Raw genomic sequence first — 18,910 nt, forward strand, 5'->3', positions numbered from 1 at the left:
TGGAATTTCCGAAAATGGAAGCTTTATACAAAACTGGAAACTTTTTCGAAAAATTATAATTAATTCATACGAACTCCGAATATTGCGTTCCACATATGCACAAGATCGTATCGCCGAGCTCTACAACTTTCACGAAGGAAGTTTTCCCAAATTTTGAACGTATAAAAAGTCAACTTTCGCGAGCCCCTAAATAACGTTCGTTTTTTCGAAAATTAATCGTTCGAACTAATTCCACAACTTCTCCGAGCCTCGTACTCGCTCCCACTATCGTGAAATCATTTCTAAAAATCCACGGAATTTAATTTGGATTTTTCGGGGTATTACATTACTAATCTAATGGTCCAAAATATTTAACAAAATGAGGGTATGGCAAACACCAAGGTACCCAAGAATTCTCCCATAAATCGAAATCTGCAACATGTAAATGAAATTGTCTATAAGAGAAAATTTACATCATAGCATGCACAACAGATACAGCTCAGAAATTTCTTATTCTAACAAGTTCAACAACACAACAATGTGCCCCAGGATATGTTAACTCTTTTCTAGCTAGATCAATGGGCAAGGGTACTCACCTCGTCCATTATCCAAATGGCTTCATTGTTTTGAGTCCAGAACAAGAGCCCATTTGAATTAATCTGAAAGTGGCAAACATTGCAGGAGCGCATCTGACAAAACAGAAACTTCTTTAGCCGCGAAGCCTCTTGAAGGACAAACTCATCAAGTTCGGGGAGCACAGACCAAAAACCAGGTTTTGGAAAGTGATCCAGAATGAGGCAGTGAGTTATATTCATCACTTCTAACTGCCTCAATTCCTTGAGCAAGAAAAGTATAGCATCCCTGTGCACTCTATTGCACCGAAGACTTATGACCTTCAAACTTGGTGCATATGCAAGAATGTTCTCTGCACAATTCATGTCAAACCGGTGCATCATTTTCAGCTCGCTGAGGTTCTTGCAGTGCTTACCAATTGCCTTCATGAGTTCAATAGAAAAGCTACCAGGAATAGTCAATGACTCAAGAAGTGGCCAGTTATTTGCAGCTTCTTCAAACTCATTAACTAGTATATCGTTGTCCCGAACTGGTAGAACAAGTCTTTTGAGATTCGGGGTGCTGTAAACGAGAGAGTTAGTCAAATTTACATTTCACCAAATAACCTCTTTAGAACATTTTTGGGAAGTTTGAACTAATACCTTTCAGAAATACAAACCAAGTGCTGACTTGTCATGTATGCATAGAAGTGGAAAATAAAGCAAGATATAGTTCCACCACTTAAACTGAAAGCACTATTCACAATATCCATAACCCTCTGGCTAGACTGCTCACGCTGTCGGTTAAAGTTCTTGACCTCTAGCTAGCTTACTTAAGTCAACTGTCTTCCAAAGGTAGGGTTCCGAAGCTGCTTCCAGCCAAGATTTGCAAACAGATGCCCCACGGATTAATTCCACAACATTCAGTGTCATGAATATACCTACAAGTACATCTTTATCCAGGTCTGCCCATCTGTCAAATCTTGAGTTTTTGTTTGTCGTCATAGTAGAAAAGAAGTGGCTGAAACCATCAAGGATCAAAACAAGATACTGTGTATTAGTGTAAAGAATCAATGATCAAAATCGAAAATTGAAGGGATTCATTAAAAACCTCAGAGACCTAGCTACTTCAGTCCACTAATACAGAGAGCATCTGCTACTGCATTTCATATTGTAAGAAATTTAAGATCATCCAGTCCTTTTCTTTTCTTTTTCTTTTTTTCAAGGGAAAATACAACAAAAAAAACTTTGTAAATTTAAGAATCTACGTGTAAGAAAAATTTCAGGGACAATTTTGTTCAGGGAACCTGTTAGGCTTGGAGAAACGGCATTGTACTTATGGTTCATACAGAAAGCATATAAAAAGTGATCAAATTCGAATATAGGAGATAGCTATTCTCTGTAGTTTCTTTATTTTTCAGACAAAGAATGAAGAATTTCAGTAGGATCAGAGAACTGATGTTACAGTATGATGCCATACATAAATCTATATGTTTCTAGTTTTAAAGATACATTTTGTTACTTCCACTAAACAAGAAAATCACTACTGAGCGGAAGAAATACATAATAATGTTGGAAGAATTGATAATCCTTCCATAAGGGAATAATGAGTTAAATGACAGACAAAGTCACATAGTAAAGAAACTAAAACTATAAGTCAACAAAGCTTTGAGAGACAAACTATAATTAGCAACGAAGCTTCGAGAACATAATGTAAGCTTTGAGGGAAAATTCTACAATGTGTTAACGTATGACATGCATACAATTGCCTTAAAAGTAGTAAAATGAGTCCTTAAAATAGTAATATTAGTCCTTAAAGTAGTAACATGAGTCCTTAAAGTGGTAAATTTTCTTAGTTACCACATGAGTCCTCAAAAAAGTAATATTAGTTCTCAAAGTGGTAACATGAGTCCTTAAAGTGGTAAATTTTCTTAGTTTACCATATGAGTCCTCAAAATAGTAATATTAGTCCTCAAAGTGGTTACATAGTCCTTAAAGGAGTAAAAATAGTTGATGTATGAGAAATGTTAACATACCATAGCTTTACCCAGCTTTGAGAACATACTATGATTGCAACAAAGCTTTGAGAATATACTAGAGTCATTTACGAAGCTTCGAGAACATTCCTAATTATTGAGGTTTGAAATACTTGGATTTTATCAAGGATAACATTACATAAAGACATACATGATCCGTATTAATTTGAGAAACGTTCTGTGAACGGTGAACCAATACCTGAGATTCTATTGACAAATGAAATTCGTTATTGATCATTAATGAACTCGACTCAGATAAAGCAGCAATTAGAATTCGAATATACTCACTGAGGTCAATCACATCATATCTAAAGCAGTGTGTAAAGAATCTCAAAATCCTTTAAAATCAATTAACCGAATCAACCACTTCAGGTTCATACAGATGATGACCGAGGAAATCAGCCAAAGAAAACAATATTACATATCTGTTAAAAAAATTCCCAGACAACAAGTGACACTCATATGAAGCATTTTGAACAACTTGAAACTACAGGCTTTTCCTAATTCTAGTCGAAGAAGGCCTACATTATTGAGTTTCACAAGTTGTGATCTTTGTTCTTGGGAAACAATAGCATATATCTGTGATATGTCACTCTAAGCCTGAAATCAGCTGATATGCAACCTCATCAAAACGTACAAGATTTTCTTTTTCCTTTTTTTTCTTGAGTGAAAGATTATCTTTTTTCTAGAAAAAAAAAAATCCAATTTCAGGATTAATTAGATTTGCATGTCTCTTTGCTTCAGCAAAGATGGATCAAAGTAATCCATATGTATATGACATGCAAGAAAGAACGGAGAAAAAATAATCACCTACAAGTTCATAAAGAAATAACACAAGAAACTAGTAAAATCCAATTAGCTGAAAATAAAATATGAACAACAACAATCTATATGCATCAAATTTCACAGAGGTTTCAAGTTTGAATTTTAAAGTCTGAAGAAAAGAAGAAAGAAGAGGCTCATGCAAAAATTCAGCTTACCTCTGCTGAAGAGCTCTTCTGTTTCTCCTACAGTTTCAGATGACACATAGGAAATATGAGAAGGATTCTGATATGGGGGGAAGAGTGGGGTACTTGGCTTTGAAATTACAAAACAATCCCTTGCATTTGTAACGGCAGAGCAACAACCCCGTTTGCTTCTGAGGCTCTTCGGTCAAGTGAATTAGTGAAACGTGACGAGTCAGAAGCTGATGCTGTCCGGTCAAACTCTTTGCATGAAATATGAGAGGGAACCAAAAACGTGTTGCACTTCTGAGTCATTTGAGTTTATTTGGACTTGGATTTACTGTAATTAAGTGTATTAATTGAGAGTGCCGATTTCACTCAAAACTTTCTTTGGAAAAGCTTCCTTACCAGGTCGCTTTTAAAGATTATACGTTTTCCGATTGAGCTAATTCATTGCAAGTGGAAAATGAACGGTTCCGATTATTAAATTCCTTCTTTTTCTTTTTCTGAGATTGAGTTTCTGTGCTTGAGCATTGTATTTATATACTAGATATCAATCAAGTAGTACTTAAACCTTCCTCATTCTCTTGTTAATGTTTTGATATAAACGTCCAAGCATCGGGGTAGACGCAGCATAACATTATCGCACTCTGCTGCCAGTAAAAGAAGAAATATGATCACTAATAATTCTTTGCCAGATGGGACGACCATCCCCAGCCAAGAAACAAACCACGCAAACCTGAGAAAGGAGGGTTTTTAAGGATGCCTCGTCTCTCCTAAGCAAGCTTACCTTCAAACTTTGATGGGATCTGAGAAAACCGAACCAAATATTTTTGGTTCAGTTCGGTATTTTTAGTTCCAGAATAGGAATCTGAAAAATGAAAACCAACACAGCAGCTAAAATTCTTCAGCAAAATATGAAAATAACATCTAGCACACCGAATTAAACAAGATAACGTCCAACACAGAAGGTTCAAATACCTTAGACAACTTAAAAGAAACACAAGCAGGATAGTTCAAGTGTTCAACCAAGTAACAAACTAACAAACAGCATAAAAGTAAAATATGGATAGTCTTCCACTAATTCAGAATCAATCTTCCTGTTTGCCTCCGAAGCAAGGCTTCTGTGTACCAGCCCCACTCGAGTTGGATGAGGCCACATTTCCTGCTGGCAAGAATGAAGAATTCATGGATAACTGTTGGTCTGAACCAACCCCATTGCCATTTGAAAAGCCCTCAATTCCTGCAGGCTGGGATGAAGAATTCATGGATAACGGTTGGCTCACATTTTCCGAAGGTGGCAAAGAAGAATTCATGGGCAGCAGGTGTCCTGGGACATATTCTTCTGGTGGATCAAACATGTCATTCTGGAAAATGCTAGGTGAGCCAAACTCTGGCAGTGCCGAGCCATCTATCTGGTTGTAATTTTCCTGAAAGTAAGCCTGAAACAGATCATCCTCTGTAAGACTCCGATATGCAAGATCAAAGAATGGGTCAGAATCGGACCAAGTATCCGGGAAAAGGGATGAGAAGTCCAACTGTGGATTCTCGACAGCAGCCTTCTCAGTTTCAGACATCTGGGGTTGCTCCACATCAGCAGCTTGGTTCCCATTAGATTTCTCAATCTCATTCGAAGATTCCTCATGAAGTGAAGAGTTTGTTATAGTACAAGGATCATCTGCTACCTTCTTCTCTTGGATAGCCTCAAACTGCTGAGATGCTTCATGTGCCAAATCTACAGCTTGGATGGCTTTACTGCTACAGGACTTGGCAGTTGCATTTCTGCTGCAGCTCCCAGTTGCCTTTGGCACCATATCAGCTGCAGGTTTCAAAATAGGTTCGTAATCTATTGGCAATTCCCCTGTAAGGACTTTGACAGCAAACTCAAAGGATGAGTCTTCTCGAAGCAGAAAGCTGAGTTTCTCAGGATCCATTTCCTCAGTATCCAACTTATGATGTTGCTCTTTAGGAACCACTTGGTCATCAAGCAACATTTTGCCCTTGTTCAATGACTCTTCATATGATATAGAGTCTATGTCATCTAAGGTATCAAAGAAAGACTCGGGTTCTGATGAAGCCCCAAGCTGCAGAGATGCTCCATTGACAAATTTATTTGAAGTCATACCTGCATCTCGACTGGCATCACCTCTACTAGACTCTCTGGTTGCAACTTGAAGAGTTTGTTCATTGGAACCCAAGGAATCAACAGACCGCTGTAGTTCAAGACCTTCAAGTTGCCTCTTGACCTTGCTCAATGGCTCTCCTTGTAGTGTAGAATTTACTTCAGTTAGAGTATGGTCTGCAACCTCTGTTTCTAATGCATCCCCAAGCTGCTGAGGTGCTCTATTTTCAAGATCATCTGAAGCCAAACCTGCATCTTGTCTGCCATCCCCTTTACTAGACTTTATAGCTGCAACTTGACGAGCCTGTACAGTTGAAACCAGGTTATTTACTGGCTCTGGTTGTTTCCCAGCAAGTCGTTTTGAGGACCGACGAGGCAAATTAAACTTGTCCTTTTTCAATTTTCTATTGTCTACCTGGGACCTTCTGATGTTCCTGTTTTCCATCTGACTCGTGAGTGAGTTCCTGTTATTCAAGGTGTTAGAAGCAGGAGTCAAAGCAGGGTCGTTTTCAGAAAAAATCACTTTGCCAGGATCTGTCAAGGAACCATCAACTTCAACTATTGTCATTTTTCCTTCAAGCTTATCAGAGACTCCATTTGGCAGTAGCTTGCTTGGAGAACAATCTTCCTTGGTTTTGGCACACTTCTTAACCATACTCTCAGTCAAACGCTTCTGTGGGACAGCCTCAGCAACTTTGCTTTCAGCTGTTATCCTCCTGTCTTCGCTCTTGGACCTTTTAGTTTCACATTTGTCAGAGAGTTCAGCTTTTTGCTGTGATAATCTTTTGCCTACTAGTTTGCCAGACAGTTCAGCTTTTGGGTCTCTTGGGAAAAAATGTCCCTTAGTTGCGATAGATTCTTCAATCAGATTCTCAGTTAAATGCTTCTCTAGGACAACCTCAGTTCTTGGAGCCAAATCTCCCATGCTTTCAGCAGGACTCCTGTCTTGCAATTTGGATGTTTCAGTTACCTCAATTCGTAGGCCATTCATTTCAGCACTCTTTTTAGCTGCAGTGGTAAGTTCAAAACTGTAGTTAGATATCAGGGTTTGTCAATGGCCCTTATTAGTTGGAGTCGAGCATGATGACTTTTTCTACATGAAATATCTGTTGACCTCTCACCTTCAGAAAGCTGCCGCCTGGTCTTTAAGCTTTGATTTTGGGTTACAGATGACGGCTAAAATAAGAGCAAACGAGAATTAATATAGTATTTAAAGTGCAATTCTTCAAGTGCATATAAATATGGAAAACTGATAGTCAAGAGCTTTATTATGGATGCAGTGATTCTATTGTGCAGGGCTGTAAATTCAGTATGGATAAACTTGACCTTGTGAAGAGATTAAAGAATACTACGGGAAGCAGAAACAATATTCCTAAACAAGATGAGTGTATACGTTTCAGTAGGATTATCAATTCAGAAAACCCCACAATGCAAGAATATTGTCAGTGTCAAATTCCTTTGTGGTACTGGAAGATGTAGCGTTTTTAAAGTTCAAGCAGAATGACTAAGTACTCTATTGTACCAAAAATATCAGAAAAACAACATAGAGAACTCATCATTGAACCCAAATTTTAACAGTACTCTCTACTTGGAACAGGTTTCAAAGTATTTCAAACAATTTAGTCTTTGAAGCAGAAAGAATATCACTGATGCTTTCACATAACTTATCTTTCAGTTCACAGAACTTAACTGCCATGGTCCACTATTTTTCAAGTAACCATATGTTTATAAGTTTTCCCACACAAGTTTTCAAGAGATACAACAATACTTATTCTGATTACTGATATGGTATAAACTTCAAAACTGATATGATTCTGAAACTGGTACACACATCATCGTACATTTGGAAAGAATCCTGAAACTTTCTTCATAATTACGATCAACGCCAATAAATCACTAGTAAAATTTAGTAGCATCCAATAGGCATATCCTTTTTATTTTTTACATTTGCAGTTGTCATACAACAAATTATTTAACCCCGATGATTGGAAAAAAAAAAATAAACAAGAAAAAAAAACATACAATCACTTGGTGCAGGGATGATGAAAAAAAGATGCTAGAATTTATGGGAGGAAATAAGGCAAGATTCCTGAATGAAATGATCTTGGCTGATGACTTCATGATTGTTACCTTTAGGGACGAGAGTTGCACCTTCCCCCGATGCATTTACTCAAGGATGTGAAAGTATCAGAATACTGCATTAAGCATAGACAAAGTAATCAAATTCAATTATAGGAGAAATCTATTCTCTGCAGGTTCTTTTTTATTATTCCGAAAGTAAACGAAGAATTTTAATAGAATCAAAGAACTGATGTTACACACTTACATATATGATGCCATATATGAATCTATTGTTACTAGTTTAAAGAGATATCATGTTACTAGTCTAATGCAGATATATCATGTTTCTATTAAACAAGAAGATCACTGCCAGGTGAAAGAAAATAAAAATAAGAAATGCATGAAGAAATGATAGTCCTTTCATAAGGGGAAAACTGGATGAGTTAAATATTTAAATGGACAGAGACCTCACATCATAAAGAAACTATAACCATCAACAAAGCTTCGAAAATCTAAGAGTCTGCGGCACTGTAATGTCTGAGATTTAATGGGGGTTACAGAAAACATACTATATTTAGCAATGAAGCTTCGAGAACATACTAATCACAACAAAGCTTCGAGAACTTTCAAAAGAATTAAAGTTCGAAAGAGTTGGACTTTATTAATGAGAACATTCTATAAAGATGTGCATGATCCTGTATTCAATGCGAGAAACTTTTTATTATCCAATACCTGTGATTTTCGTTGATAAATCAACCGTGAATTTCAACTCGCCTTTCCTGATACGACAAATGAAATTCGTTATTCATCATTAATGAACTCTAATCAGATAAAAAGCACTTGAATATTTTCATTAAAGTCACTCATAAAATATCTAAACCAGTTAGCAGCGAAGCTTCAAGAAGTTTCCAAACAACTCATGTTCAAAAGAGTTGGATTTCATCAATGAGAACATTCTATAAAGATATACATGATCTGTATGAAATGTGAGAAACTTTCTGTTAGCCAATACCTGTGATTTCCATTGACACATCAACCGTGAATTTCAACTCGCCTTTCCTGATATGACCAATGAAATTCATTTTTCATCATTAATGAACTCTAATCAGGTAAACAGCATTAAAATGTTCTCACTGAAGTCACTCATATCAAATCTAAACCAGTAAACAGAGAATCTGAAAATCAAGTTAGCAACGAAGCTTCGAGAACATACTAATTGCAACGAAGCTTCAGGAACTTTCCAAATAATTCAATTTCAAAACAGTTAGATTTTAGTAATGAGAACACTCTATAAAGATATACATGATTCTGTTAGCCAATACCTGTGATTTTCGTTGAAGGATCAACTGTAAATTTCAACTTGCCTTTCCTGATATGACCAATGAAATTCGTTATTCCTCATTGAACTCCAAACCAGAAAAAACAGCATTTGAATATTCTCATTGAAGTCACTCATATCAAATCTAAAGCAGTATACAGAGAATCTGAAAATCTTTTATCAATATATACATAATAGAGACAAATAAATAAATAAATAAATATATATATATATATATATATATTTATAAATCTTTATCATATATATATACATAATTGAGACACACGCATACACACACACACACACACACACACACATATATATTATATATGTTAGCTTTTCACAGACAATAAGTGACAATCCTGTGAAATATTTTGAACAATCTGACAGGCTTCTAGTTGAAGAAAACCACAATACTGAATTTCACTAGTTGGGATTTTTATCATTGGGGAAACAATGCATGTATCTCCGAATATCTTTATATGCCTGAAATCAGCTCAGACCAAAAAAAACAAAAAAAAACCTGAATTCAGCTGATATGCAACCATAAATCAAGATTTTCTTTTTTCTAGACAAACAAAAAATTCAAATTTCAGGACAAATGAGATTTGCATGTTTTTTCTGCTTCAGCAAGTTGGATCAAACTAAACCATCTGTAAATAACATGCAAGAAAGAATAGAGAAAAAGAAAGGGAGAAAAGTCGCCTACAAGTTCAGAAAGAAATAACATGAGAAACTAGTAAATCCAAGCAGCTGAAATTCTTGGTTTGTGAAACTATGATCAACAAGAGTCTATCTGCATCAAATTTCACAAATGTATTGAGCTTGAATTTCAAATCTGAAGAACAGAAGAAAGAAGAGACTCATATGCAACAATTCAGCTTACCTCTGCTGAGAGCTTTTTGTTTCTCCTAGAGTTTCAGATGACATATAGGAAATGAGAAGTATCCTCATATAGGGGGACGAGTGGGGTACTTGGCTTTGAAATTACAAAAGAATCCTTTGCAATTGTAACGGCAGAGCAACAACCCCGTTTGCTTCTGAGGCTCTTCAGTTAATTGAAAAGTGACATGTCAGCAGCTGAGGCTGTCCAGTTGGTCGTCTCTGCATGAAATATGAGGAAGGAATGGAAAACGGGTGGCACTTCTGAGTTATTCTGTTTATTTGGACTTGGATTCACTGTAATTAAGGTTATTCATTGAATGTGCCAACTTTTCACACTGAAATTTGGATAAGCTTCTTTACCATATCACTAACTTTTCACTTCTCCTAATGTAAATTTAAATACTTGAAGTAACAGACAAAACATTTGCTGGAAATAAATTATCTACCTTATTTAAATTCTCATTTTTCCTTGTCTTTAATTTTCATTTTCTTTTGGCAAATGCATATTCATTACTCATTTATTAATCATGTCACATTTGGTAACAAATATATCATGATGTAAAAATCTACTCAATCTTCCTGATGTGAAAATCTACTCAATCTTGATGCTAGAAAAACCATGATAACAACTCGTAAGAGTGGGAAATTATATTCTTCACATAGTAACAGCTAAATATGTATTTTGATGCTGGCATTTTTGTTATTTAAGATTACAAGTTAAAGTACTGAGCAATCATAAAATGTTTTCATTGTGCTGAGTTGAATATGTGTAATAAAGCTCAACAAGGGTTAGGTTACTTGCTAAATTTCTTCATCAGAAAATTAAGGAAGAAGATGTAGCTTCAGATTATAATTAGAAAGGACAGAATACAGGTACAATGTACAATGCGGCATATACTTGGTGCCCAAACTACAGAGCAAGATGCAATACAAGCAAATATGATGCTTCTGCCTAAAATTTCCATGGAGACTGTAGACCTTGGCTAAACCAGGCATGAACCATAAGGCAAATTGAGAAAAGGAACAACTTGAACTAGCTGAACCTGTTTTACGACTTGAAACGAGAATGAAGGTCCTTCACTTCTTGTCTTCCTATCCCTGCCACCACAATCAGCAGGTTGCTTATTCTTGTTCCAATTGTATGCTACTTTCGTATTTTTATGCCAGGAATATCTTTCAAACCCATCTTTAATGCTGTCTTTCTAAAGAGAGAAGGAGGAGTTTGCAAACCAATTGACTGACAAAAGAGGTTGGCTTGCTCAACAAGTGTAGTTTTATCCCTACCAGTTTCCCTGATCGAGTTGTAGTAGCCAAGCCAAGCATGATAGGCGGCTTCCTTGACACTACTGTCAACCTTGGTCATTGAATCCTCAATCTGCAAGAGTAAGCAAAATTCCAGAATTAGAGAAAAGAAACCCGCATACTATAATTTTAAACAAGTAAACTAGATTTCAAGTTTAATAAGTTAATTTTGGTTCACAGTTTAGTCAGCCTGTAATAGAGTCGGAACTAAACAGTTTGATTCAGATACAATGAAGCAACACAAAGTAGAAAAGGAAAAAAAAAAAAAAAGTTGAAGCAGGTGATGCAAGAACCTTAAGTTTAGTGCCTGGATCCAATCGCAGTGAAGGAAATTTTTCAAGGGGCAAATCTTTTAATTCCTCCAGAAAATACTCCTCCCATGGTGCAAGCAACAATATGCCTTCTCCTTCTTTACCTTCCCGTCCTGTTCTTCCAAGACGGTGTATATATTGTTCCCGGTCAGAAGGAATACCCACCTTGTAACACCAAAACATTTTCGTGAGCTATATATGAAGGCTCTCTCTGTTGTTTAGAACTCCCCAAAAACAGATGAATGAGTAGTAGAAACTAAAAGGAGATATGACATGGGGGACACACTAAATGGGTCGATTACTTTAAACTGAGCTAGTTCTTCACATATGCATCCATTTGTTTCTTTTTACATCTTTGAAGAGAACCAATTCAACAAGTCTCATTTACCCCAAAATGTGAGCAACGATTGTGGCAATTAGCACTCAAGGACATTATGCATTTACACTAGATCAGAGAAAGACCTCCATTATCAGTAACATAAAGACAGCTTTTTATACAATATAGATGCTACACAACAAAAAGGTGTGCCTTGGAATGCTCTGTAGTTCCAATAAGATGATTTGATCCACCTCACACTTAATCTAGTTAGAACATTTAATGTTGGTCCACCATATCCTTCTTGCACACAGTAAAACATCAATTCAGGAACCTTTGAATATAAATAGAACACCACATGACAAAAATTACCTAAAGTAGAACTTGAGTTAACATTATCTCGGGCTTGTGAATACCTGAATGACCAATGTAACATCAGGATAGTTCATTCCACGTGCTGATACATCAGAGGTAACAAGAATCAATTGCTTTGATTCCTTGAATTCCTCAGAGATACGAGTTCGAAACAGTTGAGGCTTTCTAGAATGTATCTCCCTAACATTCATTTTCATTTCACGGAGAAGAAGGTAGAGGAGGGATGTTACCATTCCAGTTGTACAGAAAACAATAACCTGATAGTTAAAACATTAGGCCTCTAGTAGATACAGTATAACTAATTATTTGAAACAAGATATTATAACAATATTAACCTTATAATCAGGTGATTGCCAGATATGCTCCTTCAAAAGATGGTGAACTATTTGAAAATGCAAGTCATGTGGTGCAACAAGATATGACTGCTTAACCTGCACAGCAAGTAGAGATGGGATCATGATGCCCATAGTCATATCCTGGGTTTAATGAATTATGAGACCAATTTCAAATCATCACAAACATACCAACAAAAATGCTGTAGAAACCAGCATTTTAGTTCAACAGAGATGTAAAAGCAGGACTTCACATATTATCCAAAATGGAAATTAGTCAATTTACCACAACTGGTCAATGTTCAATACCTTAGCATGAGTTTCCACACAGCCCAATCCCACTGTATCAATGAAAGCATGATCTTTTTTCAAAACAAGCTGTGATATGCGGCGAACCTGAACAGTCATAATAGGGAAAATCTGAGTTTTCAGTAGTTTGATACAGCAATCTAGTGTTATCAAGTAAAACATAGCTACTACTTTAAACTTTCAGAGTTAAAGTATAAGAGATGACCGACCTCTTTTGGGAGTGTTGCAGTAAAGAGCAAGGACTGTCTCTTACGAGGCAAACAATCAACGATTTTCTCTATGTCCTTCCGAAATCCTAGGTCTAGTAAGTGGCCAGCTTCATCAAGTATTAACATTTTCAGTCCCATTAATCGCACCGACAAGCCAGACCTATTCTCAATGTGGTCCAGCAACCTGCCAGGAGTTGCAACTATTATCTGCAAAATGTTTGTACAATCGACCTCACTCTATCAACAACCACACTAAGCAAGCAGAAAATTCAATGGCCAACAGTGAAATACAAACCTGGCATGGATTTGATTCTAGACGTTTCTGGTCCTCTTTAAATCTCGTGCCTCCAACTAATGTTTGCATGCCTATGCCTTCATGGTACTTCAACAAAACATTTGTTTCTGCAGCTATCTGACTTGCAAGTTCTCTTGTGGGGCAGAGGATAAGAACAAAAATTGGAGACACCCGTTGATTGGTATTGCCAGCCATACCCTTCACAACTGCTTCAATAGCCGGAAGCTGTTTGTGTTTAGCAATAGAATCCAAAAAAAAAAACATAGCCTAAACACACAATGAATCAATTCAAAAGAAGAAGAGGGCAAACTGATGTACCAAAAAGGCAGCAGTTTTGCCAGTGCCGGTTTTAGCTTTGACCAAAACATCCTTTCCTGTCCCAAATTAGACAAATCATCGGACATGTATCAGTTAATTATTTTTATTTTATTTTTTCACTAAACAATCAGCAGCGCATTAACAAATTACGCTAAAGCTTGGTGCTTTGAACAAAATGACATACAAAAAAACCACCCAACTCACCCTCAAGGCAAGCTGAAATTGCAGCCTCCTGAACTCTAGTCATTCGAACATACCCAGCAGAAGACAATGCCTTGACTGTAAATGGAGATATCCCACACTCATCAAATCTGCGGGAAAAAAAAAATCCAAAAGCATCAACAACAAGCACGCACACATTTCAACTCGACAAAAACACATTTCTTTTGCATTACCTCTTCTCACTAAGAATCGACCCCTCCTCTTCACTCTCCCCTCTTTCAATTTCAACCTCCTTTTTCTTACTCAGCTCATACCTAATCGATTCCACCTGCTGCGCAAAATCACACTCATCTTCCAATGCATTAAGAGGCACTCTCCTCTTAATCACCTTCCTATCATACTTCCCCAGAGAAGCACTACTCCCCAAATTCCTCACATTTCTCTCCGATTTCGGTTTCTCATTCCCATTTCTACCCTCCCAAAACGGCTGCAGGGCCTCATTATCGGAATCGAAATCCGAATCGTCACTCGAATCATCGTTCCTCCTAAACCTCCCTCTACTCTGCACCGAATAGCTTCTACTGCTAACATGACTACACCCCAAACTACTCAAATTTCTATCATTTCCCGCCAAATTTCGACCTTTCGGTATCAGCTTCCTCAGGTCAGCCGGAATCGATCTGGACTGCCGGTCCGACCCGACCGTCGGCTGCGGTGTCTGCTCGTGAACCGGGCCGTCCTTTTCGTTCCACAAGTCCTCGGCGCCGTCCTTCATGAACCGATCGGCTAGGGATTTGATGTGCCGGTCGGGGTCCATGGGGCTGTGGTTGGTTTCCGGACCCGGGTCGGAAAGCGGGTCGGGTTTTCCGACGAGGCTGCCCCGGATTTGGGAGCGGAGGCGGGCCTCGTAGAGCTGCTTTTCTTGGTCCAAGAGGCGCTTCTCTTTGTCCATGGCTCGTTTCTCGTGCATGCGCTTCCATTTCCACTTGCTGACGCCGCCGGGGAAGGTCCGGGGTCCGCCGCCCATGTTTTGGGTCAGGATGAGCCGGCATAGAAGCTTCGAGAAGATTCTAGGGCGTTCGATGAGGGCGGAGGACATTGTTTGGGTGGTGGTGAGTAATCGGAGAAGAACTGAAGAAGAAGAATTTGAGAGTGAGAGTGAGAGAGAGAGAGAGAAAGAGGAAAGGGGGTTTTAGACTTTTAGGGGTTTAGGGTTTAACAGGGATATTGGGCCTGTCTTTTTAATTTGAATCTGAAGTTGGGTTTTCATGGGCCCAACTTGGCCATTTTGTTAGGGTGTCCAGGCCCGTAAGGCACTTAGTGTTTCACTAGGGCTCTTATTTGATTAGGGGGTTTTGTTTTTTTAACCTTAAATAGCAACATCACCCAAGGCCTTAAGGGTTCATTCTATTTGCTTATGCAAAGAAGAATAGGTTATGGAAAAGCCACAGGCTCTTTTCGAATATCTGCAGTCCTTTTTTGCAAATCTCAGATGCAGAACAACTCAAAGATGATAAATGATTTGAAAAAGAAGAGATGATGCATACAAATTTTGCTGTCGATTCAAATTTATATATGTGATTTGAAAAAGACGAGATATAATGCATATATACAAATTTTCCTGTGATTCAATTTACATGAACATGAGCCAACAGTTAGTGATCAGCACTTGCGTCAATTATTGATCCCAATAGATAATAATGACGCGATTTGTTAGCCTATGACTATGAGTCATTAATCAGGATAAAGTCCAATAAAAAACAATCTAAGAGTTACATTAATCCCCAACAATTTTTGTAGAGGGCAATCAGTCAACTGTCCCACTTTGAAAGATGTCATTGCATATGTGACCAATACGCACTCAGACTCAAGGTAGCTCTAAAACTATAAATAGCTCTAATTAACTCATCCCAATATTGGATTCGAATTTGGGATTTCGAATTTAGGATTTCATCCCAATATTGTGAAGGCTTCATCTTTTTGTTATAAAAACTGTCTCATATGTTCTTTTGTTATATCAAGTGTTAATGAATGACTAGATGTGCACGTTTTAGGTTCTAAATCTCTGAAACAAAATAAAGTGCAAACTTACGAGACAACAGAGGATTGTTTGAAAACAAACTATAAAAATGGAATCAAGCAACTCACAGAAACACTTGTTCCACTACTTTAAACCAGGTTTTAAAAATCGCTAAGGGACTAGCACCCAAGCTCCTAGGCGGAAGCCTAGATGGTTTTTATTTTTAAAAGTTTTACTTTATTTTTATAGCAAATAGTTATATAAAATCTAGGACTAAATTTAATTTGCCCCGTCCAACTTTGGGTCGATCTTCACTTCAGTCCCTGATCTTTTTTTTTTAATCATGTTGGTCCTTGCAGTTTTCATTTCCATCACCCGAGTCCAAATTTCAAAATTGGCTCCAAATATGAAGTCATAAGTTGGTTTGCCCAGACATAAGGGCCCACTTTTCAGAATTTGAACCCTTAAGAAGAGCAAAATGGACATTTCTAATTTTATTTTCTCTGTATTTTCTCTCTTATCTACCTCACTTTTTTTTTTTTTTGAGAATTTTGAACCCATAAGAAGGGTCCTTGGGTGCAAGCCAACACGCGCTGCCAACTAGATCACTGTTTACAATCTTCATATCTTTTTATAAGGGTCCTTGACTCAAAGCACCAAAATGAACTAAAATGATCCCACTTACCCCAACAACAAATTTGTATTCCCAGTAATCCAATTTGAAACAAAATGACAATTTTACCCTTAATCAAATTAATAAACCCCCTTGATCTCTCACCTCTCTCTCATCCCTCTCCGATTTCTTTTAGTTCGCTCTCTCTCTCTCTCTCTCTCTCCACCCTGCAAAGCTCCAACGCTAACTCTGCCTACTACTAGACTCCGGCCGCCCACCACGGAGTCGTCACCAGCAACTGGCTCGCCTAGGCTCAGACCGTCGTCCCCGACAAACAGGGGTCGGTTGTCGCCGCCGTCGACTGCATCTCTCTCTCTCTCCTCCCTCTCGTCGCCGTCGTTACGTGGTCTTAGTTTCATCAACAGCATCCTCGGGTTTTCCAGAAACAGCTATGGATCTTCCTCTTCCTTCTGCTTGTTCTTCGTGCTCGCTGCTTCTACCTCCCTGTGTCGCTTTACAGAGAGAGAGCTTCGAATTACAAAGAGCATGGCCTCCAAGAGCTCTACGAGATCGAGCTCAGCGGCCGATTCGTACGTACGGAGCTTGATTAGTTTGACTTCCAAGATTGATACGAAAGCGTGCTTTCCAAAATAAACATCGAAGAGTCCAGTATTGGACGCCGGAACGGTAAATTTCACTGGATTTTGTATCGGTTTTGTTTTACCCATGGCTAATTGTATCGAATTGATCTCTGTTAAGTTTATTTACTGGCTCTACTGTGGTGTATATTAGAAGTTGTGGTAATTGTGGACCTGCTGTTGGAATTTGAATGTCAGTAAATTTGAAAAGATTGTACAGTGTTTGTGATTATGGTTCAATCTCGGAGTTTTGTAATTGCAATACTTTGATTTTCGGTTCACTGTCAGTTCTTCTTTTTTTTTTTTGTAAAATGGGGACTATTAAAGGTCTATTGTGGGGTAATAGACATTTTTAAATTGATATAATCTCTTTGTTTTTTTCTTTAATCAAAGTTTTATTTGTCTAATTTTAGAAAGATTAGTTCTCATCCCGGCTACCAAAAGTTCTATTGGAGGGCAATAGACGTCTATTGGGGGGCAATAGAGGTTTATTGCTCTTCTATTGGGGGGCAATAGATGTCTATTGGGGCAATAAACCTTTCCGGCGACCTATGAAATCTCCGACGACCTCTTTGGGGATCTCCGGTGAGGTTTTCAGAAAAATCCGATGGGCGGCGGCCGGTGACCGGAATCCGGCGAAAGTTGGCCGATGACCGGCTCCGGCGAAGTCTCCTATGGTTTCTCTCTCTTCCATTTTCTCTCTCTCTCTCTCTAAGTAACAAAAGGGTGAGGGTAAAATGGTATTAAAAAAAATAAAAAACAAAAAAAAAATCTTAATGGGGTATTAGAGAAGACCTCCTTAGAGTGTTCTGGGTAAGAGGGAATTAAAAAATATAGCTTCTATTCATACCTCCAAAATTGGTATTTGGACCTCTCACTTTTTTCAAGTAATAATTGACTTTGTCAACTCATGTCAAATTACCAATAAAGACACAAATAAGGGAAAAAAAAAGTCTCTTCTTATCTCTTCAAACAGTAATAGTCTTCAACTTAGGAAAAATTTTCTCCTCCAATGTAAACCCTAAATTATATATCGCCAAATAGTCAAAATTTTCTGAATTTGACTTTGTCCTTGTAAAGTGATAGACTTCTGACTTGGTTCATATACTCTCACAAGCGTACGAATCGTTGTCAAGTAAGGGAAGTATTAAAACCTTGATTATCGTACCTCAGGGATTAGGTATTGGACCTAACCGAGGTAATTGACGCTAGAATCACTCAAATGCATACAATGAAAAATAAAAATAAAAATAAAATAAAGTAAAATAATATTCACAAGGCACCAAGCCTCGGCTTAGCTCACACTAAGCCTAATCAAAGCCACTAACTTGTAGCCCAAATGAGTTATGCACAATGGAAGGTAGAATTTTGTTTGGGAGTTTTGAATTGAGAATTAACTAAATTAAATGCAAACTAAAATAAAAGCAAACAACTAATTATCAAGCAAGAAATTAAATTTGGATTTTCAAATTAATGGAAACATGAGAGTGTCGGGTGATTCACACTAACTATCTTGTAAACATCGATGTCAATTTCACAAATGCATGCATTTCCGATATGTGTCGAGTCCCGTATCTAGTACCGGTAAGGCTACTAAACCAATTATCATTTCGGTGTGTTGACTATGCCGGTTAAGGCCACAATCAACTCTCTAATTTGGGCATTACGCCGGTTAAGGTCGCAATATCCAAAATTAGAGGCCTAGAGAGCAAGATAATAGAAACCCAAGTAAGCTTAGCTACAATTAAGCTAGCTAATGGTCACCACACTTAAATCCTAGATGCAACAAGACCAATAAGTTGTCAATTTATCAA

The 18,910-nt window shown here is 37.7% G+C and overlaps 3 protein-coding genes across 4 annotated transcripts; all 3 read right to left on the minus strand.

The window, feature by feature from the left end:
• Positions 1 to 480: 480 nt before the first annotated feature.
• Positions 481 to 1,327, minus strand: LOC133742676 (F-box/LRR-repeat protein At3g48880-like). Its single transcript, XM_062170357.1, has 2 exons — positions 1,194 to 1,327; positions 481 to 1,113 (listed from the first exon to the last, which is right to left on the minus strand). Exons 1-2 carry the CDS (start codon positions 1,301 to 1,303, stop codon positions 555 to 557), a joined length of 669 nt encoding a protein of 222 aa, XP_062026341.1. The 5' UTR covers positions 1,304 to 1,327; the 3' UTR covers positions 481 to 554.
• A 3,136-nt stretch (positions 1,328 to 4,463) lies between these two features.
• Positions 4,464 to 10,115, minus strand: LOC133743371 (uncharacterized). Its single transcript, XM_062171280.1, has 8 exons — positions 9,898 to 10,115; positions 9,721 to 9,807; positions 9,016 to 9,062; positions 8,706 to 8,752; positions 8,426 to 8,472; positions 7,763 to 7,827; positions 6,754 to 6,808; positions 4,464 to 6,640 (listed from the first exon to the last, which is right to left on the minus strand). Exons 6-8 carry the CDS (start codon positions 7,796 to 7,798, stop codon positions 4,602 to 4,604), a joined length of 2,130 nt encoding a protein of 709 aa, XP_062027264.1. The 5' UTR covers positions 7,799 to 7,827; positions 8,426 to 8,472; positions 8,706 to 8,752; positions 9,016 to 9,062; positions 9,721 to 9,807; positions 9,898 to 10,115; the 3' UTR covers positions 4,464 to 4,601.
• Positions 10,116 to 10,718: 603 nt separating this feature from the next.
• LOC133743370 (probable DEAD-box ATP-dependent RNA helicase 48) lies at positions 10,719 to 15,014 on the minus strand. 2 transcript variants are annotated; one of them, XM_062171278.1, is made up of 10 exons: positions 14,059 to 15,012; positions 13,868 to 13,974; positions 13,664 to 13,719; positions 13,346 to 13,570; positions 13,051 to 13,257; positions 12,842 to 12,928; positions 12,536 to 12,631; positions 12,242 to 12,457; positions 11,492 to 11,674; positions 10,719 to 11,271 (listed from the first exon to the last, which is right to left on the minus strand). In XM_062171278.1, exons 1-10 carry the CDS (start codon positions 14,922 to 14,924, stop codon positions 11,041 to 11,043), a joined length of 2,274 nt encoding a protein of 757 aa, XP_062027262.1. In that variant the 5' UTR covers positions 14,925 to 15,012; the 3' UTR covers positions 10,719 to 11,040. The 2 variants fall into 2 exon arrangements, with proteins under 2 accessions (XP_062027262.1, XP_062027263.1); XM_062171279.1 differs by lacking the exon at positions 10,719 to 11,271 and having other exon boundaries at positions 11,541 to 11,674; positions 12,198 to 12,457; positions 14,059 to 15,014.
• Positions 15,015 to 18,910: the final 3,896 nt, after the last annotated feature.

Source organism: Rosa rugosa, chromosome 4 (assembly GCF_958449725.1).
Source record: "Rosa rugosa chromosome 4, drRosRugo1.1, whole genome shotgun sequence".
Classification (NCBI taxonomy): Eukaryota; Viridiplantae; Streptophyta; class Magnoliopsida; order Rosales; family Rosaceae; genus Rosa; species Rosa rugosa.